This window comes from Ranitomeya variabilis, chromosome 2, assembly GCF_051348905.1.
Source record: "Ranitomeya variabilis isolate aRanVar5 chromosome 2, aRanVar5.hap1, whole genome shotgun sequence".
NCBI classification, from domain to species: domain Eukaryota; kingdom Metazoa; phylum Chordata; class Amphibia; order Anura; family Dendrobatidae; genus Ranitomeya; species Ranitomeya variabilis.
The window spans coordinates 298351152-298377224 of NC_135233.1; the positions used below are offsets into that span (position 1 = coordinate 298351152).

Below are 26073 nucleotides of genomic sequence, written 5' to 3' on the forward strand. Positions count from 1 at the left end.
GTCCCAGGGTTGGTGTGAGCGCAGGACCTGTGATGACGTCGCGGTCACATGACCGTGTAGCGGTCACATGACCGTGACGTCAGGTCCTTTCCGCGCAGGCGCGCAGGACTTGTGATGACGTCGCGGTCACATGACTGTGACGTCATGGCAGGTCCTTCTGCCATACCATCTTTGCCACCGTAACCTGCAGCGGAAGATGGCGGGCGGCGCGAGCGGCTCAGCGGACTACAGAGGGTGAGTATAGCAGGTTTTTTTATTTTTTATTTATTATTTTTAACATTACATTTTATACTATTGATGCCGCATAGGCAGCGTCAATAGTACAAAGTTGGGGACACACAGGGTTAAAAGCGGCGGTAACGGAGTGCGTTACCCGCGGCATAACGCGGTCCGTTACCGCCGGCATTAACCCTGTGTGAGGAGTGAGTGCGGGGAGTAAGGCGCGGCCATTTTTTTCCGGACTGTGCGCGTCACTGATTGGTCGCGGCAGCCATGACACGCAGCTGGCGAGACCAATCAGCGAACGAATAACCGCGACAGACAGACAGACAGAAGGACAGACAAACGGAAGTACCCTTAGACAATTATATAGTAGATCTGCTGTCCGTGGGCGTGGGGTCTACCATAAGCTCTATTAAAAGGAAGTGGGAGGGACTTCTTCCTGATGTACTGGGAGAAGAATGGGAAGATATTCTAGAATCTCCAACTAAAGTCTCCCCATCAATTAATAATAGGATGACCCAGTTGTATATCATATACCAGTCCTATCTGACTCCGACCCGTCTCTTTAAAATGGGTCGCCTACATTCATCGGATTGTTTGTGGTGTCACTCACGAGATGCAGATTTCATTCATATGATCTGGAATTGTCCTGTTATTCTTCATTACTGGAAAGAGGTGACGACATTGTTAACATCTCTATTGTCGATCCCTGTCCCACTTGAACCATTGACCTGCTTATTCGGGGTGTGGGATGCGGAATCCTGGGACCATTGTACTGGGATTTTTCTACGAGAGGCTCTCTTTATGGCGTGAAAGGTATTGGCGTTACGGTGGATGGGTGGTTCTTGTCCATCTCTCAGGGCCTGGGAAGATCTGGGGCAGATGGAATTCCTCCTATCATACTTTATAGTCTACAATAATTTAATCTTTATGTAAGAAATGGGGTTTATGGTTTCGGGGACGTTACTTAGAATATTCCACATAAATTTCACCTTTGTATTTGGCGGCGCACTACTAATGGTAGTTAAGGTAGTTAATGTTATATCGTAGAAGTTTTATAAGGCATAAGTGATTGACATACACTATCTGTATTCTTGCGATGTGTTAAATGTGGTGATATGCTGTAATTATCTGTACTTCATTTTACAATTGATAATGATAGACATGAATGCAGATGTGTGTATTGTATGATTTATTCAGAAAATTAATAAACAAATTTTTTTAAAAAAAAGTAAAATGTTCATTTTTTCCTTCGACATTGCTTTAATTCTCGTGACGCACCTGAAGGGTTAATAAACTTCTTGAATGTGGTTTTGCGCAGCTTGAGGGGTGCAGTTTTTAGAATGGTGTCACTTTTGGGTATTTTCTGTCATATTGACACCCCCCAATGGTCCCTAAAAAAAAAAGAAAAAAAAAAAAGTTTTGTTCATTCTGTTGGAAGAATGAGAAATCGCTGTTCAACTTTAAACCCTTATAATGTCCTAACAAAAGAAAAAAAAATTGTTTCCAAAATTGTGCTGATGTAAAGTAGACATGTGGGAAATGTTATTAATAACTATTTTGTGCAATATGACTGACTTAATTGCACAAAAATTAAAAGTTTGAAAATTGCAAAATGTTCAAAATTTTTGCCAAATTTTCGTTTTTTTCATAAATAAACACAAGTCATATCGAATTTTTTTTACCACGAACATGAAGTACAATATGTCACGAAAAAACAATCTCAGAATCGGTGGGATCCATTGAAGCGTTCCAGAGCTATAACTTCATAATGTGACAGTGGTCAGAATTTTAAAAATTGGCCCGATCATTAACCCCGTAAGGACAAGGGGTATTTCCGTTTTTAAGTTTCCATTTTTTGCTCCCCTTCTCTCCATGGGCATAACTTTTTTTTTTTTTTGTCAAATGGCCATGTGAGGGCTTGTTGTTAGCGGGACAAGTTGTACTTGAACAACACCATTGGTTTTACCATGACGTGTGCTCAAAAACGGGAAAAAAATTCCAAGTGCGATTAAATTGCCAAAAAAAAGTGCAATCCCACAGTTTTTTTTTGTTTTGCTTTTTTAACTAGGTTCACTAAATGCTAAAACTGACCAGCCATTATGATTCTCCAGGTCATTACGAGTTCATAGACACAAAACATAGGTTCTTTTTTTATCCAAGTGGTGACATTTTTTTTAAACACTTTGTTAAAAAATAAAAAATAAATTGTCCCATTTTCTGATACCCGTACCGTCTCCATTTTTTTAATCTCGGGTTGGGTGAGGGCTTATTTTTTGTGCGCCGAGACGACGTTTTTAATGATACCATTTTGGTGCAGATGCGTTCTTTTGATTGCCTGTTACTGCGTCCAAAATAACGTAATTCTGATGTTTTGACTTTTTTTTTTTTTTTCTCAAAACGCCTTTTAACGAATCCTTTTTTTTATTGATCAGGCGATTCTGAACGCGGCGATACCAAATGTGTGTGTGTTTGACTTTTTTTTTTTATGAGTGGGGCGAAAGGGGGGTGGTTTGAACTTTTTATATTTTATTTTATTTTTTTCACTTTTGGCATGCTATAATAGTCTCCGTGGGAGACCAGAAGCTGCCATAACTTGATCGGCACTGCTACATACAGGCGATGATCAGATCACCTGTATCTAGTAGAATCAGATGAGCTGTCATTTGCCGGAAAAGGTGCGGCTCATCGTCGGATCCCGCACCAAACGGGGGGAGGCGTCCAATGACGGACTAAGTACAAAATTGGCTCTGTCACTAAGGGGTTAGAGCTTTTTTTGGAATACATCAACTCAGTGAAAAGGCCAGCAAATAGTCTGTATTTTCACGCACTCAAAAAAAAAAAAAAAATTTATGATAGTGGGAGAGAAAAAATACATGGTGAATTAGGGTTGAGTCTGCAATGATGATCTGTCAACTGCTGTTTGACCTGGAACAATATTTATGTAAAATATTGTTTACTGTACGGAAAGCTCACGAGTCAAGCAAAACCAAAAACATTTATAGAAGCAAATATAAAATCGTGTGGTTTAGGAGAGTCAATATTGCCCTGTTGCTTGCACCTTTTTGCACAACTCCTTTAAGAACTGTGATTCTGCAGTGAATTTGGCTTCGTCTCATTGGAGAGTAAAACAAAATCCATTTAAATTAGGAAAAATACAAATTGTTTGTAAAAACGTTCAACATTTCTATCGCATTTAATTTAATGGGGTTTATTTTTACATATTTACCGTATATACTTGAGTATAAGCCGAGATTATCAGCCCAAAATAATGGGCTGAAAGTGCTCCTCTCGGCTTATACTCGAGTCTTATGCAAGGGTCGGCAGGGGAGGGGAAGCAGGGCTGTGTAATAATACTCACCTGCTCCTGGCGCGGTCCCTGCACGTCTTTTCCCCGGCGCCGGAAGCTTGTTCCTGTAGTGAGCGGTCACATGCTACCGCTCATTACAGTAATGAATATGGACCCGACTCCCATAGGGGTGGAGCCGCATATTCATTACTGTAATGAGCGGCACCATGTGACCGCTCACTACTGGAACAAGCTGCCGAGGAACAGACCTGCAGAGACCGCGCCAGGAGCAGGTGAGTATAACGCTGTGCACTATATTCACCTGCTCCCCCGTTCTACCGTCGGCGCCACTGCGTATTCCGCGTCCTCTGCAGTGACGCTCAGGTCAGAGGACGCGATTAGGGCGCGCCGCCCTCTGCCTGAACGTCAGTGCACAGGACGGAGATGACACGTCAGCGGTGGAATGGGGGAGCAGGTGAATATAGCAAGTTGCCGGGGGCCTGAGAGGTGAGTATGCCATTTTTTATTTTTTTTAATCTCAGCAACAGCATATGCGGCAAATATCTGTATGGAGCATCTTATGGGGCCATGTGCAGCGTTATATGGAGGCAAATATCTCTATGGAGCATCTTATGGGGCAATGTGCAGCATTATATGGGGCAAATATCTGTATGGAGCATCTTATGGGGCCATGTGCAGCACTATATGGGGCAATTATCTGTATGGAGCATCTTATGGGGCCATGTGCAGCATTATATGGGGCAATTATCTGTATGGGGCCATATGCAGCATTATATGGGGCAAATATCTGTATGGAGCATCTTATGGGGCCATATTCAGCATTTGTGCAGCATTATATGGGGCAATTAACTGTATGGAGCATCTTATGGGGCCATGTGCAGCATTATATGGAGGCAAATATCTCTATGGAGCATCTTATTGGGCAATGTGCAGCATTATATGGGGCAAATATCTGTATGGAGCATCTCAGGGGCCATGTGCAGCGTTATATGGGGCAAATATCTGTATGGAGCATCTTATGGGGCCATGTGCAGCGTTATATGGAGGCAAATATCTCTATGGAGCATCTTATGGGGCAATGTGCAGCATTATATGGGACAAATATCTGTATGGAGCATCTTATGGGGCCATGTGCAGCACTATATGGGGCAATTATCTGTATGGAGCATCTTATGGGGCCATGTGCAGCATTATATGGGGCAATTATCTGTATGGGGCCATATGCAGCATTATATGGGGCAAATATCTGTATGGAGCATCTTATGGGGCCATATTCAGCATTTGTGCAGCATTATATGGGGCAATTAACTGTATGGAGCATCTTATGGGGCCATGTGCAGCATTATATGGGGCAATTATCTGTATGGGGCCATATGCAGCATTATATGGGGCAAATATCTGTATGGAGCATCTTATGGGGCCATATTCAGCATTTGTGCAGCATTATATGGGGCAATTAACTGTATGGAGCATCTTATGGGGCCATGTGCAGCATTATATGGGGCAATTATCTGTATGGAGCATCTTATGGGGCCATGTGCAGCATTATATGGGGCAAATATCTGTATGGAGCATCTTATGGGGCCATGTGCAGCATTATATGGGGCAAATATCTCTGGAGCATCTTATGGGGCCATAATCCACATTTGTGCAGCATTATATGGGGCAAATGTGTCTATGGAGCATCTTATGGGGCCATAATCAGCATTTGTGCAGCATTATATGGGGCATATTTTAATATGGAGCATGTTATGGAGCCCATCATAAACTGTATGGAGCATTATATGGGGCGTATTTTGTATGGAGCATCTTATGGGGCCCATCATGAACTGTATGGAGCATTATATGGGGCTCCTGAATCAATATGGATTTTCAAAAACACTTAACCTACTGATGTCTCAATTAATTTTACTTTTATTGGTATCTATTTTTATTTTTGACATTTACCAGTAGCTGCTGCATTTTCCACCCTAGGCTTATACTCGAGTCATTAAGTTTTCCCAGTTTTTTGTGGCAAAATTAGGGGGGGGTAATTGCATGTAAAATCATTTTTGCAATTTGGTTGCATTTACAATGTTGCACAGTTTTACTTTACTAGCTCCTTGTTTCCTGATACATTCATCTTTGATGTGATCACAAATCATTTGAGAAGAGCTAAAAAATTAGAGAAAAAAGTTGAGTCTTTTTATATGGCCAGACCTGGGTGGCGATATGACTGGATTCATTAGCTTTGACCAATCAGTGGACATTGGTCTGCCTGTGCAAACAGACACTAAGGGTATGTGTCCACGTTCAGGATTGCATCAGGATTTGGTCAGGATTTTTCATCAGTATTTGAAAGCCAAAACCAGGAGTGGGTGATAAATGCAGAAGTGGTGCATATGTTTCTGTTATACTTTTCCTCTAATTGTTCCAGTCCTGGTTTTGGCTTACAAATACTGATGAAAAATCCTGATGCAATCCTGAACGTGGACACATACCCTAAAAAGTAAATGATGTTCACTGAATGACCTATACTAGACCTCCCGGTGCACATAGGCCGCCATATTTCTTTGCAGTGCGAATCCTGCTTACAACAGAACGATGCGCCAACGAGAATGATGATTGTTTTGTGCTGCACAAAAGATCGTTTCACCCAATGAACAAGAGTTTTGCTCGTTCATTGGATGATCGGCAGCCTGTTTACACAGAAAAATAATTGTGAAAACTGTTTTTAACAACACTCATTCACAATGATCTTGTGTAAATGCGCCTTTAGAAACGTTCCCATTGGACGTTAGAACAAGCTCACTGAAGGATACTTGGTTAACTCGTTCTGCTGCCAGCAATAAGCAGTGCTGCACATCATGCGGACATATAAAAGGCACTTTTTTTTTTTTTTTTTTTTTTTTTATGAAACCCAATTACTAAAATTACTTCCAGCCAAAAACAAGTCCTACATTGAAGTAAGAAAAAATAATTGTTCCCAAAGTTGAACAACCCTTTTAATATTTTGTTTATGGCAGACATTCCCCGTTGAGTTGGTTCAGACTCGCCAGTGCTGTGAGCCAGCTTAAATGTACCAAAATGTTCTCACTGCGGGCTGCTGTGCAACTCCTCCATGTTTCCAGCTAAGATAAATTTCTCCGTCCTCTCGTCTGCTTCCTATCTGACTATAAACTGTAATTTACTGGAAAATTACTATTATTTTTTTTTTTTAAAATTGATGTGCTTTCATGCAGAGATCATATGATATATACATAATTGATCCTAAATAATTGACATTTTAATAAAAATTGATGTGTATCCTTCCTTTCGTCTACTTCAGAGAAATACTTTGACATGAAAAAGAACCAATGCAAAGAAGCCTTGGACATTTATAAAAAATTTCTTGCTCGAATGACCAAATTGGCAGAATTCCTCAAAGTGGCAGAGGTCAGTATTTTCTTTCCTGAGTGTAAGGGGCCTCATGTAGCTCTTGGCACTGGTACAGTAGCATGGCTCATGCATGATGCAAATTGAATGCTCTTAAGAAATTTTGGATTTGCCAATGGTTAATGATTGTAAATATAATAGCACCCAGCAAATGTGTAATTGCTTGTTGCCATTCTTGCTTAACTTCAGATTTTGTCCTGTGACCAACAGCATCTTGCAAGGTTTTTTTCTTTATATCCTTTACTACTTTTAAATGTCTGCATCATTCCTTGCCAGAATGGCATGAAGCTTGGTTCATGTCCATGTCCCTGATCTTTGCATTTGGAGTTGCACTAACAACAACTGCATGATGTTGGCACAGTTTTGTAAGATTAAATTGCCTGGTTCTTCTTTTGCTTTTTTTTTTTTTTTTTTTAAGCTTTTGTCTTTTAATTTTTGCAAGTGCCACTGTACCAGTCCATTAAGTTAATAAAGGCCCTTTTACCTTCATACTGTGTGTAAGCATTCAGTATCCACAGCATTCTCCATTGCCGCTGCATGAAGTAATGTACACTTTTCTCCCCCCCTTCCTTTTTTGTGAATTCAGCAAGTTGGAATTGATCAGGGTGACATTCCAGATCTTACTCAGGTCAGTGTGCATTTCACATTCATTTAATTCTTTTATTTTCTCATTCCTTCCAGATCTCTGTATATGTTTTTATTGCTTTATCCATAACCCATAATCATGAGAAGTTTTCTCTTCCATATACATCTTATATGGAAAAACATTCATGTGAACTGGTGCCTTCAGATATCTGACTTCAAATAACTATGTACACTTTTCATGACCGAAAGTTAACTATTTTAAAGGGAACCGATCATCTGGATACTTCACCCCTAGTGTGTGTGTGTGTAAAATGGATGTTTAATAAATATTTAATACTCAACATGCTTGTAGAATTGTCTGAAAGTTTTAAAGAAATCCTGTGTTTCAGTGGTAAGTGCAGCGGGGCAAGCAGCTCCCTTACTCTGGTTTGTGATGGACAAGTGAGTCTCAGAGACATGCCTTCACTGTCCAAGATTTGGCGCAGGCGCTGCCATTGCCCAGGATCGTCTCCTAATGGGGGGGGGCAGTGCATTGTACAGTTAGTTCACGTCTTGAAACATCGTTAAAAGTAATGGATCTACTGATGCATTGAGGAGGTGACGCTACACAGTGACTACTCCTGTAGAAAATTTGGGTATGAGATGCATTTAATTGCGACAAGAGTGACCTGCCATCACAGACAGGAGGCTAGCAGCAGGCAGGAAAAAGCGAGAGGTAGGAGATCTGTAAGGGCACTGCCCGTCCCGCTGCACTTGTGACTAAAACCGAAATGCTGGCTTTCACTTCCAGGCAACATTCTACATGCAAGGTAAGGATTTAATAAGCATTAATGGGTAGATACACACATGCTATTTATTAACCCCTTTCTGACCCCGGACAGGATAGTACGTCCGAGGTCAGATACCGCGCTTTGATGCAGGGCGGTGAGCCCGCATCAAAGCCGGGACATGTCAGCTGTTTTGAACAGCTGACATGTGCCCACAATAGCGACAGGTGAAATCGCGATTCACCCGCCGCTATTAACTAGTTAAATACCGCTGTCAAACACTGACAGTGGCATTTAACCGGCGCTTCCAGCCATCCGGCCGGAAATGAGCGCATCGCTGACCCCCATCTCGTGATCGGGGGTCAGCCATGCGTCAGGATGGTAACCATAGAGGTCCTTGAGACCTCTATGGTTACTGATCCCGGCCTGCTGTGAGCGTCACCCTGTGGTCGGCGCTCATAGCACACCTGCAATTCAGCTACATAGCAGCGATCTGATGTTCGCTGCAATGTAGCAGAGACGATCGAGTTGTGCCAGCTTCTAGCCTCCTATGGGAGGCTATAAAATCATGGTAAAAGTAAAAAAAAAAAAAAAAAATGTGAAAAAAATATAAAAGTTTAAATCACCTCCCTTTCGCCCCATTCAAAATAAATCAATAAAAAAAAAATCAAACCTACACATATTTGGTATCGCCGCGTTCAGAATCGCCCGATCTATCAATTAAAAAAAAAAAAGGATTAACCTGATCACTAAACGGCGTAGCGAGAAAAAGATTTGTAACGCCAGAATTATGTTTTTTTGGTCTCCGCAACATTGCATTAAAATGCAATAACGGGCGATCAAAAGAACGTATCCGCACCAAAATGGTATAATTAAATACGTCAGCTCGGCACGCAAAAAATAAGCCCTCACCTAACCTGAAATCACGAAAAATGGAGACGCAACCGTTATTGGAAAATGGCGCAATTTTTTTTTTTTTTTTTTTTTTTTTTAGCAAAGTTTGGAATTTTTTTCACCACTTGGATAAAAGAGAACCTAGACATGTTTGGTGTCTATGAACTCGTACTGACCTAGAGAATCATAATGGCAGGTCAGTTTTAGCATTTGGTGAACCTAGTAAAAAAGCCAAACAAAAAACAAGGGTGGGATTGCACTTTTTTTGCAATTTCACCACACGTGGAATTTTTTTCCCGTTTTCTAGTACACGACATGGTAAATCCAATGATGTCGTTCAAAAGTACAACTTGTTTCGCAAAAAATAAGCCCTCACATGGCCATATTGATGGAAAAATAAAAAAGTTATGGCTCTGCGAAGGAGGGGAGCGAAAAACGAACACGGAAAAACAGAAAATCCCAAGGTCATGAAGGGGTTAAGGTTGTAATATCCTGATGACAGGTTGCCTTTAACACAGCTCTCCTGTGGTCTTTCATTGAAAGAAGTGATTTTTGCTCATGAGTGCAGTTTTATGTCTGGCCATTTGCTGCAGTTAGTGCAAACACATACAGTCATGGCCAAAAGTATTCACACCCCTGCAATTCTGTCAGATAATACTCAGTTTCTTCCTGAAAATGATTGCAAACATAAATTCTTTGGTATTATTATCTTCATTTAATTTGTCTTAAATGAAAAAAACATGAAAAGAATTGTTCTAAAGCCAAACTGGATATAATTCCACACCAAACATAAAAAAGGGGGTGGACAAAAGTATTGGCACCGTTTGAAAAATCATGTGATGCTTCTCTAATTTGTGTAATTAACAGCACCTGTAACTTACCTGTGGCACCTAACAGGTGTTGGCAATAACTAAATCACACTTGCAGCCAGGTGACATGGATTAAAGTTGACTCAACCTCTGTCCTGTGTCCTTGTGTGTACCACATTGAGCATGGAGAAAAGAAAGAAGACCAAAGAACTGTCTGAGGACTTGAGAAACCAAATTGTGAGGAAGCATGAGCAATCTCAAGGCTACAAGTCCATCTCCAAAGACCTGAATGTTCCTGTGTCTACCGTGCGCAGTGTCAAGAAGTTCAAAGCCCATGGCACTGTGGCTAACCTCCCTAGATGTGGACGGAAAAGAAAAATTGACAACAGATTTCAACGCAAGATTGTACGGATGTTGGATAAAGAACCTCGACTAACATCCAAACAAGTTCAAGCTGCCCTGCTGTCCGAGGGTACAACAGTGTCAACCCTTACTATCCGTCGGCGTCTGAATGAAAAGGGACTGTATGGTAGGAGACCCAGGAAGACCCCACTTCTTACCCCGAGACATAAAAAAGTCAGGCTGGAGTTTGCCAAAACTTACCTGAAAAAGCCTAAACCGTTTTGGAAGAATGTTATCTGGTCAGATGAGACAAAAGTAGAGCTTTTTGGGCAAAGGCATCAACATAGAGTTTACAGGAGAAAAAAAGAGGCATTCAAAGAAAAGAACACTGTCCCTACAGTCAAACATGGCGGAGATTCCCTGATGTTTTGGGGTTGCTTTGCTGCCTCTGGCACTGGACTGCTTGACCGTGTGCATGGCATTATGAAGTCTGAAGACTACCAACAAATTTTGCAGCATAATGTAGGGCCCAGTGTGAGAAAGCTGGGTCTCCCTCAGAGGTCATGGGTCTTCCAGCAGGACAATGACCCAAAACACACTTCAAAAAGCACTAGAAAATGGTTTGAGAGAAAGCACTGGAGACTTCTAAGGTGGCCAGCAATGAGTCCAGACCTGAATCCCATAGAACACCTGTGGAGAGATCTAAAAATGGCAGTTTGGAGAAGGCACCCTTCAAATATCAGGGACCTGGAGCAGTTTGCCAAAGAAGAATGGTCTAAAATTCCAGCAGAGCATTGTAAGAAACTTATTGATGGTTACCGGAAGCGGTTGGTCGCAGTTATTTTGGCTAAAGGTTGTGCAACCAAGTATTAGGTTGAGGGTGCCAATACTTTTGTCTGGCCCATTTTTGGAGTTTTGTGTGAAATGATCAATGTTTTGCTTTTTGCTTCATTCTCTTGTGTGGTTTTTCATTTAAGACAAATTAAATGAAGATAATACCAAAGAATTTGTGATTGCAATCATTTTCAGGAAGAAACTGAGTATTATCTGACAGAATTGCAGGGGTGTGAATACTTTTGGCCATGACACTACGTCTATTTGGAGTCATTGTGGCTGATTGTCTAAAAGCTACGTAGCTTTAGTAAATGTAAACTTAAACCAGACGATCTTAACATGCACCAGATCATCATAGTGGTTAATGCTGTACGGTAAATTTGGAGCATCTTTAGACTGAGTAAACTTTGAATAATCTGTCAATCCATTACTTCAGTCCACTACTAAGTTGAGGTTCATTTTGGTGCAGAGGATCACAGTTTATACAACAACCTTTCTTTCCCATCAAACCATGCCTGCTTTCTGATAGGCCAAGTTCCTTGTTGAGCGAGTCTACATTTTGTAATGAATATTGCTCAAACCATGTAAGACAGTTTGTTGGCACAAGCTAAGTCAGAAAACTTCTGCTGACATAAAGGTTTACATGATTTTACTTTTAAAGAGAAACTCTTATCATGTTTTTACTTCCCCATATAAAAGCAGTATTTAGAGGCAAAGTCCCTGAGTCCAGTGCTGTGCCACTTACTGGGCTCCTTGCTGTAGTTTTTCTAAAGCATTTGTCTGCTGCAGTCCTCCAGGTGATAAACTCCTGCTGTGTAGTCCTCAATATTCATGAGCCCTGGTTAACCACACCACTGGCAGCTTCCTTTCTGCACTGTGCATAGACTGCATAGACAGAAAGCTGCAAATCAGTGGTGTAGCTGGGGCTATACAGAGCTCAGTACTGAGGGGACTGGTAGATCTGCAGGATTTATCAATACAACCGTAAGGAGCAGAGTCAGTGACCCAGTGCTGGAATCAGAATCTGTTACTATTTCTGCTGCCCTACAATTGAAAAGCATAAACCTGCTAGGAGATGCTCTGTACCAGTTCTTTATGATCCTGGCTAGATGCCAAAAATGCATATTTTGGTAGGTTTTCCTAGCTTTTGAACAGTGTAAAGTGTCTGTGTTTGCCATGGTCATAAATGTGGCACATTTCCACTTTTGTTTAATTTTACTCCACCTTTTTTATCTTGTGTATGCCAGTTTTTTTGCTTCAATTTTTGCTACATATGTCTCATTTAGCTGTGTAAATCTCCCCTCATGTGCGACACCTAATAGTTCTGGCCAGATGCATTAGGCCGAGTTAAGTGTCTGTGGCTTTTGTTTCATGAGCAGATTTGAAGTTTGCCCCTTATGTGAAATTGTGCGCACATGTAAGCTGCGCAGTATGTGGGGTCTCCTTGTAGGCAGCTGCATTTTGCATGCAGAATTTTGTCTGCTATTTCTCGAAATTGATACCTTGTTTTTTTTTTTTTGGTGTGTGTTTTTTTGTTTTTTTTATCTAGTTTCCCAAAAATTTAGGTTAGCCTAGGTTGATGATAAATGTACGATTACAACTGAATCTGCAAAAATCGGACCCTGTTTCAACTATTCAGTGTAATAAGGCAGACTGAATCACTTTGGACTCCATTTGACTTGCGTTCCAGCAGTGTCTGTCTTTTAGGGGGGCGCTATTGCATACTTGGCTACGCTTTTGTGTCCACCTTATTAAAAAAACACTTGACAGTGCCAGAACAGGGTTTCAGGGGGAAAACCTGTCCAGGGCTCAGCATAAAGCACTGTATAAAGGTGAATCCAGCCTTAGAAAAGCAACATTAGCAAAGTATTGTAGATACATTTGTAGAAATAATAATTTTTCTAATATTATGTACTGTGTACAATTATAATATATGCTGGAGAACTATGTAAAAAGATCCTTTTTAAAAAGGAATCTGTCAGTAGGATCACCCCTCTTAAGCCGTATATATGGGTATGTAGGTCATAGGAAGCTGAATAAAATGATACCTTTATCTACTATCCATTGACTTATTCCAGAGAAACCCCCCTTATTTTTTTTATGTAAATAAGCAGTTAAGATTTATGGGCCGAACACCTGAGAATCTGCCTCCACAGATTTATTTTTTGTGAAAAGGATGATTATTATCCGTGTGAGACATGTAGATCAGGAGAGCAGACTGTCAGTCATTACATGTCTCACACTGGTTATCCCCCTTCTCACTTAAAATAATCTCTGCAGGTCTACAGATTCCCAGGCCCATAAATCTTAACAGCTCATTTACTTAACCCCTTAATCCCATATGACGTACTATCCCGTCGAGGTGGGGTGGGCCTTAATTCCCACCGACGGGATAGTACGTCATAGCGATCGGCCGCGCTCACGGGGGGAGCGCGGCCGATCGCGGCCGGGTGTCCGCTGCCTATCGCAGCTGACATCCGGCACTATGTGCCAGGAGCAGTCAACCCCGGCACACTGCGATCAAACATGATCGCAGTGTACCGGCGGTACAGGGAAGCATCGTGCAGGGAGGGGGCTCCCTGTGTGCTTCCCTGAGACGATCGGTACAAGGCGATGTACTCACCTTGTACCGAGCGTCTCCTCCCTGCAGTCCCCGGATCCAAAATGGCCGCGGGGCTGCATCCGGGTCCTGCAGGGAGTACTTCCGGGTGCCGTGCAGGCGCTGGTAAGCCTGCACGGCTGTATGTCAGATCGGCGATCTGTGATGTCCCTCCCTGGGACAAAGTAAAAAAGTTTAAAAAAAAAATAAATTTCCACATGTGTAAGAAAAAAAAAAAATAAATCTTAAAGAAGAAATCTTAAAAAAAATAAATAAAAATAACCAATAAAAGTACACATTTAGTATCGCCGCATCTGTAACGACCCAACCTATAAAACTGTCCCACTAGTTAACCCCTTCAGTGAACACCGTAAAAAAAAAAGAGGCAAAAAACAACGCTTTAATATCATAACGCCGAACAAAAAGTCGAATAACACGTGATCAAAAAGACGGATATAAATAACCATGGTACCGCTGAAAACATCATCTTGTCCCGCAAAAAACGAGCCACCATAAAGCATCATCAAAGAAAAAATAAAGTTATAGTCCTCAGAATAAAGCGATGCCAAAATAATTATTTATTCTATAAAATAGTTTTTATCGTATAAAAGCGCCAAAACATAAAAAAATGATATGAGGTATCACTGTAATCGTACTGACCCGAAGAATAAAACTGCTTTATCAATTTTACCAAACGTGGAAAGGTATAAACGCCTCCCCCAAAATAAATTAATGAATAGCTGGTTTTTGGTCATTCTGCCTCACAAAAATCGGAATAAAAAGTGACCAAAAACTGTCACGTGTCCTAAAATGTTACCAATAAAAACGTCAACTCGTCCCGCAAAAAACAAGACCTCACATGACTCTGTGGACCAAAATATGGAAAAATTATAGGTCTCAAAATGTGGAGATGCAAAAACTTTTTTGCTATAAAAAGCGTCTTTTAGTGTGTGACAGCTGCCAATCATAAAAATCCGATATAAAAAACGCTATAAAAGTAAATCAAACCCCCCTTCATCACCCCCTTAGTTAGGGAAAAATAATAAAATTAAAAAAATGTATTTATTTCCATTTTCCCGTTAGGGCTAGGGTTGGAGCTAAAGTTAGGGTTAGGGTTGGGGCTAAAGTTAGGGTTAGGGTTGGGGCTAAAGTTAGGGTTAGGGTTTGGATTACATTTACGGTTGGGATTAGAATTAGGGGTGTGTCAGGGTTAGGGGTGTGGTTAGGGTTACAGTTGGGATTAGGGTTAGGGGTGTGTTTGGATTAGGGTTTCAGGTAGAATTGGGGGGTTTCCACTGTTTAGGCACATCGGGGGCTCTCCAAACGCGACATGGCGTCCGATCTCAATTCCAGCCAATTCTGCATTGAAAAAGTAAAACAGTGCTCCTTCCCTTCCGAGCTCTCCTGTGCGATCAAACAGGGGTTTACCCCAACATATGGGGTATCAGCGTATTCGGGACAAATTGGACAACAACTTTTGGGGTCCAAGTTCTCTTGTTATCCTTGGGAAAATAAAAATTTGGGGGGCTAAAAATCTTTTTTGTGGAAAAAAGGGATTTTTTATTTTCACGGCTCTGCGTTGTAAACTGTAGTGAAACACTTGGGGGTTCAAAGTTCTCACAACACATCTAGATAAGTTCCTTGGGAGGTCTAGTTTCCAATATGGGGTCACTTGTGGGGGGGTTGTACTGTTTGGGTACATCAGGGGCTCTGCAAATGCAACGTGACACCTGCAGACCAATCCATCTAAGTCTGCATTCCAAATGGCGCTCCTTCCCTTCCGAGCTCTGCCATGCGCCCAAACAGTGGTTCCCCCCCACATATGGGGCATCAGCGTACTCAGGACAAATTGGACAACAACTTTTGGGGTCCAATTTATCATGTTACCCTTGTGAAAATACAAAACTAGGGGCTAAAAAATAATTTTTGTGAAAAAATAAAAAAAATAATTTTTATTTTCACGGCTCTGCGTTATAAACTGTAGTGAAACACTTGGGGGGTTCAAAGCTATTAAAACACATCTAGATAAGTTCCTTAAGGGGTCTACTTTCCAAAATGGTGTCACTTGTGGGGGGTTTCAATGTTTAGGCACATCAGGGGCTCTCCAAACGCAACATGGCATCCCATCTCAATTCCAGTCAATTTTGCATTGAAAAGTTAAATGGCACTCCTTCCCTTCCGAGCTCTGCCATACGCCCAAACAATGGTTTACACCCATATATGGAGTATCAGCGTACTCAGGACAAATTGCACAACAATTTTTGAGGTCCAATTTCTTCTCTTACCCTTGGGAAAATAAAAAATTGGGGGCGAAAATATCATTTTTTTAAAAAAATATGATTTTTTATTTTTACTGCTCTGCATTATAAACTTCTGTGAAGCACTTGGTGGGTCAAAGTGCTCACCACACATCTAGATAAGTTCCTTAGGGGGGTCTACTTTCCAAAATGGTGTCACTTGTGGGGGGTTTCAATGTTTAGGCACATCAGGGGCTCTCCAAACGCAACATGGCGTCCCATCTCAATTCCAGTCAATTTTGCATTGAATAGTCAAACGGCGCTCCTTTCCTTCCGAGTTCTGCCATGCACCCAAACAGTGGTTTACCCCCACATATGGGGTATCAGCGTACTCAGGACAAATTGTACAACAACTTTTGGGGTCCATTTTCTCCTGTTATCCTTGGTAAAATAAAACAAATTGGAGCTGAAATAAATTTTGTGTGAAAAAAAGTTAAATGTTAATTTTTATTTAAACATTCCAAAAATTCCTGTGAAACACCTGAAGGGTTAATAAACTTCTTGAATGTGGTTTTGAGCACCTTGAGGAGTGCAGTTTTTAGAATGGTGTCACACTTGGGTATTTCTATCATATAGACCCCTCAAAATGACTTCAAATGAGATGTGGTCCCTAAAAAAAAAATGGTGTTGTAAAAATGAGAAATTGCTGGTCAACTTTTAACCCTTATAACTCCCTAACAAAAAAAAAATTTTGGTTCCAAAATTGTGCTGATGTAAAGTAGACATGTGGGAAATGTTACTTAGTAAGTATTTTGCGTGACATATCTCTGTGATTTAAGGGCATAAAAATTCAAAGTTGGAAAATTGCGAAATTTTCAAAATTTTCGCCAAATTTCAGTTTTTTTCACAAATAAACGCAAGTTATATCGAATAAATTTTACCACTAACATGAAGTACAATATCTCACGAGAAAACAATGTCAGAATCGCCAAGATCCGTTAAAGCGTTCCAGAGTTATAACCTCATAAAGGGACAGTGGTCAGAATTGTAAAAATTGGCCCGGTCATTAACGTGCAAACCACCCTCGGGGCTTAAGGGGTTAAAAGAAAAACCGTGGATTTCGGTGGAATAAGACATCGGATTGTAGATATCAAGGTGTCATGGTATTCATCTTCCTATGCCCTACATGCCCATATAGACCGGTTAGGAGGGGTGATCCTGCTGACAGATTCCCTTTTTAACTCCAGTCCGCTAATAATAAAGCTCTATGTTGGTGTGCTGGTTTGGGCAGTGACCAGATTTGTCTGATATGCAAGATATTGTTATTTGGACTTGCAATCTGTCACCTCATTTTGCCACTATAAACTGTGGCCACCGCCATTAGGGGCTTCTCTAAAGCATTCTGTAATTCTGTAGATAAGCTCCCGATGTAACATGAAAGATAAGAAAAACAAGTTAGATTATAATCACCTGGGCGGTCCGGGTCCAGCACCTCCTATCTTCATGCAATGACGTCCTCTTCCTTCTGTCGTGGTTCCTGCACAGGCGTACTGATGTGCCATGTTGAGGACAGAGCAAAGTACTGCAGTGCGCAGGCATCGGGAAAGGTCAGAGAGGCCCATTGCCTGCGCACTGTAGTACTTTACGCTGCCCTCAACATGGCACATCAGTATGCTGGTGCCACGACAGAAGCAAGGAAGAGGACGTCATCGCATGAAGATGGGAGGCGGCGGACCCGGACCTGCGATGCCCATCGGACCCGAACCACCCCTGAGTGAGTGAGTGTAATCTAACTTGTTTTTCTTATCTTTCAGGTTACATCAGGGGCTTATCTATAGCATTACAGAATGCTATAGATAAGCCCCTAATGGTGGTGGCCGCAGTTTATAGCGGCAAAATGAGGTGACAGATTCCCTTTAAAGTTCATCTGCCACCAGATTTGATAATATAAACTGTCTACCTTAGTAAATATATTTCTTAGATTTGATGAGATTGATGTACTATCTTCACGTCAGAATGGTGTCAATCCAGATAATAAAAGTAAGCATTTTTACAGCTGAACTCATAAAATTCTCATTTTAATATCAGGATATAAAACTTTAAAAAAAGGATTATGCAACCACTCTGACATGGATTTGAAAAGTGCAACAGCCTCATAAGCTCTAATTTTAATGATGTGTAAAGTGGCGAGACATGTGCTTTACACTGGTAGTATCCTGAGCGCTCCTTGATTTATACCACACAGTACACCTAAAAGGTTTCACCAGATCTTCAGTTTCTTATCAAGAATAGTGACCACCAATTAAAACCTTACACAAGAATTTCACTGCTTCATCTTTATGCCTGTTGATATTTGTATTCCTTGCAGAGTTTAGTTATTACATTATGACTAATGATGAGCGAATATACTCGTTACTCGAGATTTCTCGAGCACGCTCGGGGGTGCTCGGAGATTTCGTTTTTCTTGCCGCAGCTGAATGATTTACATCTGTTAGCCAGCATAAGTACATGTGGGGATTGCCTAGCAACCAGGCAACCCCCACATGTACTTATGCTGGCTAACAGATGTAAATCATTCAGCTGAGGCGATGAAAACTAAATCTCCGAGCACTAAAAAATACTGGGGGGACCTACGAGCATGCTCGAGAAATCTCGAGTAACGAGTATATTCGCTCATCGCTAATTACGGTATGACCCATATTTTAAGGAGATTTCTTTTGAAGCTATAAAACAGACATTTAAAGGGAATCTCTCAGCAGGTTTTCCTATGTAATCTAATAGCAGCATGAGGTATGGACAGAGACCCTGATTCCAGCGATGTATCACTTAGTTTACTGGGTGCATAAGTTATGATAGATTCACAGTTATGTCTTGTGCAGATCTAGCAGCGCTCAGTTGCTGAGCTGTATATAACCTGCCGTCACCACATCTTTCTGTGTACATTGTATAGTGACAGAGAGCTGCTGATCAGTGCTGTGGGGTGTTCCTGGACTAGAAGACAGGAGGTGGTGATAATCTCCTACTGATTTAAACGCTGATTGTATTGAAACAGAAAAACAGCCTGAGAAGTGACACATCACTGTAATTGGGGTCTCTGCTTTTACATCATGTGCTTTCAGATAAAGAAGCAGAAACCGGCTGACAAATTCCTTCTAAGTGCAACCACCAATACGATGTTCGTTTTTGGGACCTTATCTTTCATCTGTTCCTTTTCTGGTGGTTTACTAACTTGTATTATTTTATTCCCAGCAGCCATGTAAGTTGTTATTTGATTGCATAGTCATAATAAGGAATTGTTCCAACCACAAGAGTTACAAATCAGAACATCATACAATCATAAGTGGTTTCAACCAGAAGTACATATTATTAATATGATGCAATTCTAGGCTACCATCTAATTGTTCTTAGATGAAATCCTGATGGTAGTCATCTTTAAAGGGGTTGTTTGGACATTAATATAGATGGCCTGTTGTAGGGATAGGTTCCCAATGCCAGATTAGAGGGGGTGCGACACCAGGAGACCCCACAGATCAGCTTGTGGCGACCGGATGTCATCAGTTGCAAAGCTGCATATCTCCTTGAACGTTAGTGGTCACGGCCAGGTACTGCACATCTTAATACGGGTGGGTCTGTAGAACCCCACTGCGGCCATTATGCAGATGACAAAGATGTTCTGTTCTGCTCTGCCACCTTACTCATCCGGCCAGCACTGGTAACAGCTGATCAGCAGAGGTTTCGGGAGTCGCACTCACACCGATCTAGTACTGATGGATAGGCCATTGATTACCGGACAGCAGCACATACTTTATGTAGGAGAGACAGGCAAAACAATGTTAAAAGCAGGCATCTTTGTCTTGTACATCTTTGCAGCAACTTTTCTCAGAAAGAGTATCTAATTAATGACTATTCATCTGCAGGCACCCAGCAGTTTGCTGGAAGCACTTGAACAGCACTTGGCATCCCTTGAAGGGAAAAAAACAAAGGAACTCTCAGCTGCTAGTCGGTGAGTTGTACAAAGTACTGTCATAATGCCAACATAACGAAATTCACTCGGAGGAGAAGACTTCACCTAAACTACATTTTGTCTATTTTCTCCCCGAGTATACAATGTTTTTAATTGCGTTTGAGTATGTATATATGAGGGTGTGGGTATATGTTATTATGACACACTATATTATTTAAAAAAAAAAAAAAATGTATTGCAGAGCTAGCACCTTGTCTAGTGCGGTATCGTCACTTGCCACAACTGGGTTGTCCTTTTCTAAAATGGATGAAAAAGAGCGACAGCTGGCACTAGAGGAGGAACAAGCGAGACTTCAAGCACTTAAGGTATTGCTAAAAAAAAATATAAAAATCGTGTACATATTCATGCTTGAGGCTTTCAATATTCTCTGTACATTATAATATTTACCTTGTAGAGATAGTCTCATAAGGCATATGGACAAAGGCTGCCGTTATATGCCTTATGGACAGCTTTATAATGGGTTATGTATCATTGTAATCCTGTGATAATGAGATTACTGCTGGGAACTGACCGCACAGGAAGTGTCAGAAAAGTGCAGAATTTCAGGAGCTTTATTTTAGATGGTGACTTTATAGATAGGGAATTTTTTTAAAATAATGTTAACATTCCCCATATGTTATGCTTTTTGCTAAAATTAATAGATGAAATGGTAAAGGTACTGTATTTTCATTTGAATAATTTGACATGAAAATATTGTAGTGCTGCCTCCTACAGTCGAGGCCAAATGTTTTAAGACTGACACACAAATATTTGTTTGCTGCTTCAGTGTTTTTGGATGTTTAAGTCATAATTGTAATTAGTAACCATAAAAACATCCAAGTATTTTATACGTTTTTAAACTTTTATTGACAAATACACCAAGTTTTTACATAGAGTTGACCCTTATTTTAAAAAGACTTCTGCAATTCACCCTGGCAGCTGAATGTCAGCTTCTGGGCCAGATCCTGACTGATGACAACCCATTCTTGTCTAATCAGTGCTTGGAGTTTCACAATTTCAGTGTTTTTGTATGTTCACTCGTTTTTTGAGGATTGATCACAAGTTCTCAATGTGATTGGGACCTGGGGAGTTTCCTCAACATGGACCCAGAATTTCAATGATTTGTTCATAGCCAAATTGCTCCGGGATGGTTGGGAGCAGTTGTTCTTCGAGGGAGATTTAGACATATATTTATGGCAGTTCTATTAGATAGAATTGTGAGTGAGCCCCTCCATGGATGAAAAGCAACCCTACTCATGAGAGGTCTCAGGATGGTTTACTTCTGACATGACACAGGACTCATTGTAGTGCTACAGTTTTTATTATCCAGACAAACCTCCTAAATTTGCGGGAAGTACAGAGACTGGACTATAGAGGATTGTGGTATTGTTATTTCTTTCTTGCTTCATTGGGGGACACAGGTAACCATGGGTGTATGCTGTTGTCACTAGGAGGCTGACACTATGCAAATAAAGAAGAAGTAGCTCCTCCCCGGCAGTATACACCCTCCGACAGTCACCAGGCAACTCAGTTTTTGCTTAGTGTCTGTAGAAGACGGACATGGATCTAACCCCAGATCCGCATTTCTTTTACAGGGATTTGTTGTGTGTTATTAATCATTTCCCCCTTTCTTTTTCAGATACTTTCTTCAGGGTAACAGGGTGCAGTTTTCTCATCCTGTTTTCCCCACTTTGAGCGACCGAGAGACAATGTGGTTTCACCCACATCGCACCCTCTCGGACCCGCTGGGCAGGACTTCGTACCCTGTCACCCCTTCGGGTGTTCAGGGTGACCCTTTTTTCTCGGTGGCCAGTCCTTGCCCTTTTCCCCTACTCATCCCTCTCCTCGGAGTGGGCTGAGAGGAAGACGGCGGTCACTTCCAGTGACCCTCTCCCCCTGTTTAGGGGTTGACGCCGTCTTCTGCGCCGGAGCTCATGGTGCGGGAAGGAGGACTTCATTCCCAGGACCCTCTCCTCGGACAAGGGCTCCTGACGTGTTCCTCAGCCTCAGGTAGGGAATCTTCAATCATCAAGCGTTCATTTAGGGGCAGATCAGAATGGCGAACGGCAGAGCCAGTAACCCACCAGGAGGGCTCACCTCTGTTTTTCTATGGAGTCACCTGTTAATCTTGTGCCGCTCCAGTCATCGGCCGCTAGCGCAGCAGGCATCTTTAATTTTCCCCCCTTCTCTTTCAAACTCCTTTGGACGCGCGCGAGCCATTTTTCTTCCATATTCAGGCAGGCTTTCTGTGCCCGGCTTACCACGCCCCCCTACGGCATTGTCCCGCCCTGCGTCCCCACGGACACGCCTTCCCCGGAGTCAGCACTCTCGGGGGCGTCTTTTTCTCTTGGGAGTTCCTCCCTCCCTTCTGCGCTTGGACACGCCCACCTCCATCGCGTTGTTCCCGCGCTCCACAGGCCGACTTCCTCTTCCTGCTGCTTCTCTGTCGCATCGCGTGGGACACGAGGGTCCCTGGGGGACACAGACTCCTGCGGCTGTCGCTGTTTTGTTCGGTAGGCTTGGCGTTACTGCCCTCTCGGGCTCTACTCCTCCCTGCAGTACTTCTCCGCACCTATGGTACAAGGTAATACCTCTACCTATGTCCGACCCCGCACCAGGCTATTCCACTACGGTCATCCACTACGCCTACGCTCACTGTAAGAAGAAGTGGGCCTCAGGTCACCCTTCTCCTTTCTGCCCGTCCTGCGTTCCTCCTATCATGTCCGGCCCTCAGGAAACTCCTAGGTCTCGGGACGAGTGCACCCCCCCTCCCCCGGAGTGGGCTGTTGCAATGTCTCAATCAGTGTCAGACCTGACTAAGGTGTCTCAGTCTCTGGTCCAGGCACTTGAACGTATCCCGCTTCTCTCTAATGCCACCAGTGCCACGAACGCCTCTCACGGCGATTCGCTCGCACCTGTCCAAGACCCTCACAGAGGCAGACTTGAGAAAAGAGACAGAAAAAGGACCCTATCTAGATCCGCTTCCAGTTCCCCGGACCATACCAGGATACCCCTATCTGCCCGTTCCCGTTCCCCCTCCTCGCAGGCGGACCTCGGGTCTGACGTAACCTCTCAGTCGGAATCTGACTCGGATGCAGATCAGACTTCCGGAACACAGGATATGGTCGATAGCCTTATTTCAGCTATTATTCAAACGCTTGCTCTTAAGGAGGACGAGGCAAGCTCTCAGGACGTCTCTTTTGCTTTTAAACGGATTAAACGTCCCTCTAGGGTTTTTCCTAATCACAAGGAGTTTGACAACACTATCTCTACACACTGGGAGAACCCTGGTAAGCGTTTCCCTGGCAGGAAACGGCTAGACGTTTTATACCCTTTCCACTCCGACCTTGTCAGCAAATGGTCCGAGTCTCCTAAGGTCGACCCGCCTGTTTCCAGACTAAATAATGCAAAACGGCTAACAGCACTGCTGCATAAAGTGGTGCTCGTCCTAGTTCCACCGGATCCGAGTGGAGAGGTACATACCAAAGCTTCAAAGTGAAGGACAGCATCCAATCCAGGTGAAGACAGAAAACACTTTATTGTGCCAGTAGTGCGACGTTTCAACCTCACAGGGTCTTTATCAAGCATTTTTTTAAGCATGTTTCCAGACTATCTTCTCAGACGGTTTTGTCTATTCCGGACGCGGCTTCTCTTAAAGGGAGCTTGTCACCCCCCCCAGGCGTTTTTAACTAAAAGAGCCACCTTGTGCAGCAGTAATGCTGCATTCTGACAAGGTGGCTCTTTTAGTTCTGTGTGCTGTAACTGCCGAAATAATCAGTTTTATCGTTTGTCCAAAATACCTTGTCTTCCGTCAAGGAGGCAGGCCTTTCCCCCCTGCTTTAGACGCCACACAGCTGTCACTCACATCTTGGCGCCGTCTCCTCACCGGTGTTTTGAAATGATGCGGTGCCTGCGCTCTTTTCTCCTGCCTTGGGCAGGCGCAGTGAGCGCTGGCTGTCTGTCCTCTGTGCGTACGTACGCCCTGCCTGTGAATCCCAGCGCCGCAGTGTCTTAAGATTTATTCATACTACGGGGCTGGGATTCCTGGGCATGCGCATTGCGTTTCTAAGCCTCTCACCCTCTCCCACCGCCTGCTACAGCGTGTGCATCCTCCGGTGATCCCTCCTCCGTGCAATCGCCTGGAACCTTGCCAAATCCTCACAGCGGGTGTGTGTGTGTAGCAGGCGGTGGGAGAGGGTGAGAGGCTTACACACGCAATGCGCATGCCCAGGAATCCCAGCCCCGTAGTATGAATAAATCATAAGACACTACGGGGCTGGGATTCACAGGCAGGGCGTACGTACGCACAGAGGACAGACGGCCAGCGCTCACTGCGCCTGCCCAAGGCAGGAGAAAAGAGAGCAGGTGCCGCATCATTTCAAAACACCGGTGAGGAGGCGGCGCCCGGCGCCAAGAAGATGTGAGTGACAGCTGTGTGGCGTCTAAAGCAGGGGGAAAGGCCGGCCTCCTTGACGGAAGACAAAGTATTTAGCACAAATTACAAAACTGATTATTTCGGCAGTTACAGCACCCAGAACTAAAAGAGCCACCTTGTCAGAATGCAGCATTACTGCTGCACAAGGTGGCTCTTTTAGTTAAAAACGCCTGGGGGGGGGGGGGGGGGGCATTGTGACCGGTTCCCTTTAAAGACCCCACAGACAGACAAGGCGATGCTTTAGCCAAATCGGCATTTGAGGCTTCTGGGGCCTGCTTGCTTCTGTCCTAGTTTCACCTCTTCATGGGTAGCGAAAGCTGTGTCAGCCTGGGCCAAAACCCTGCGCAGAGGCATTTGGCCTCGGCTCCTGCTGAGGAACTGTCTGATTTAGCGGATCAGATTTCTCTTGCGGGAAAATATCTCATGAATGCCTCCCTTGATGCGACGGCCTGCTCGGCTAGGGCTAACAGTAGCATTGTGACCATTCGCCGGGTCCTTTGGCTCAAAGCGTGGAACGCAGATCCTGCTTCCAAAAAATCCCTCACTGGTCTGCCCTTCCAGGGTTCTAGACTCTTCGGCACGCAGCTGGGTCAAATGGTCTCGGACACTACGGGTGGTAAGAGTACCTCCTTACCCCAGTCCAAGCCTAAACGTTCCTTCAATAGAAGGTGCCCCCAGTGCTTTCGTCCCTTTCGGTCCTTTACCTCCTCAGGAAACCGCAATCAGGACCGCTCTTCCTCACAAGGAGACCGGAGGAAGCCCTCTTTCAGGCCTCCCCCGCGCTGGAGAGCTAAGAGCCACCCCTCAAAACCATCTGGATCTCGGTGCCACAGATTTGCTAATAAATGACGGAAATGAAGTCCACAATTGCTCGTTGGATCCGTTCGGCGGTTCTGGAGGCATACCGTGTCCAAGACAAACGGCCTCCTTCGGGGGAGAAGGCACACTCTACCCGGGCAGTGGGAGCTTCCTGGGCAGTTCGTCACCAAGCTTCGGCCTCGCAGGTTTGCAAGACTGCAACGTGGTCGTCCATTCACACATTTGTAAAATTCTACAAGGTGCATACTCGGGCTTCTGCGGATGCGAGCCTGGGTAGGAAGATACTGCAGGCGGCGGTTTCTCACCGGCCGACCTAACTCCTCTTTTTCTGCAGAATATCCCGCCCTAGGGACTGCTTTTGGACGTCCCATGGTTACCTGTGTCCCCCAATGAAGCAAGAAGGAAAGAGGGATTTTTGGTTCTTACCGTAAAATCTCTTTCTTGGAGCCTTCATTGGGGGACACAGCACCCTCCCTTGAAGTTGTACCGTGTTGGCCAACATGCCGTTGTTGTGGGTTGGTACATAGGTTGAGTTTAATATTACTTGTTCCTACTACTGCTTTTGCACCAACTGAGTTGCCTGGTGCCTGTCGGAGGGTGTATACTGCTGGGGAGGAGCTACTTCTTTATTTGCATAGTGTCAGTCTCCTAGCGACAGCAGCATACACCCATGGTTACCTGTGTCCCCCAATGAAGGCTCCAAGAAAGAGATTTTACGGTAAGAACCAAAAATCCCTCTTTTCTCCGATGAAGCGCCTTTCAGACTGTTTGGGACGTGATTGTCTGGAGAAGAAAACATGAGT

General features: G+C 43.3%; 1 protein-coding gene across 4 annotated transcripts in view; it reads left to right on the plus strand.

The window, feature by feature from the left end:
* LOC143805609 (phosphatidylinositol-binding clathrin assembly protein-like) overlaps positions 1-26073 on the plus strand; it is a 115838-nt gene that overhangs the window by 60941 nt on the left and 28824 nt on the right. For all 4 annotated transcript variants that reach the window (XM_077285123.1, XM_077285125.1, XM_077285124.1 and 1 more), the window contains exons 7-10: positions 6840-6946; positions 7533-7574; positions 19931-20016; positions 20219-20342. In XM_077285123.1, coding sequence (XP_077141238.1) covers positions 6840-6946; positions 7533-7574; positions 19931-20016; positions 20219-20342 — 359 coding nt within the window. The remainder of the gene's footprint in view (positions 1-6839; positions 6947-7532; positions 7575-19930; positions 20017-20218; positions 20343-26073) is intronic.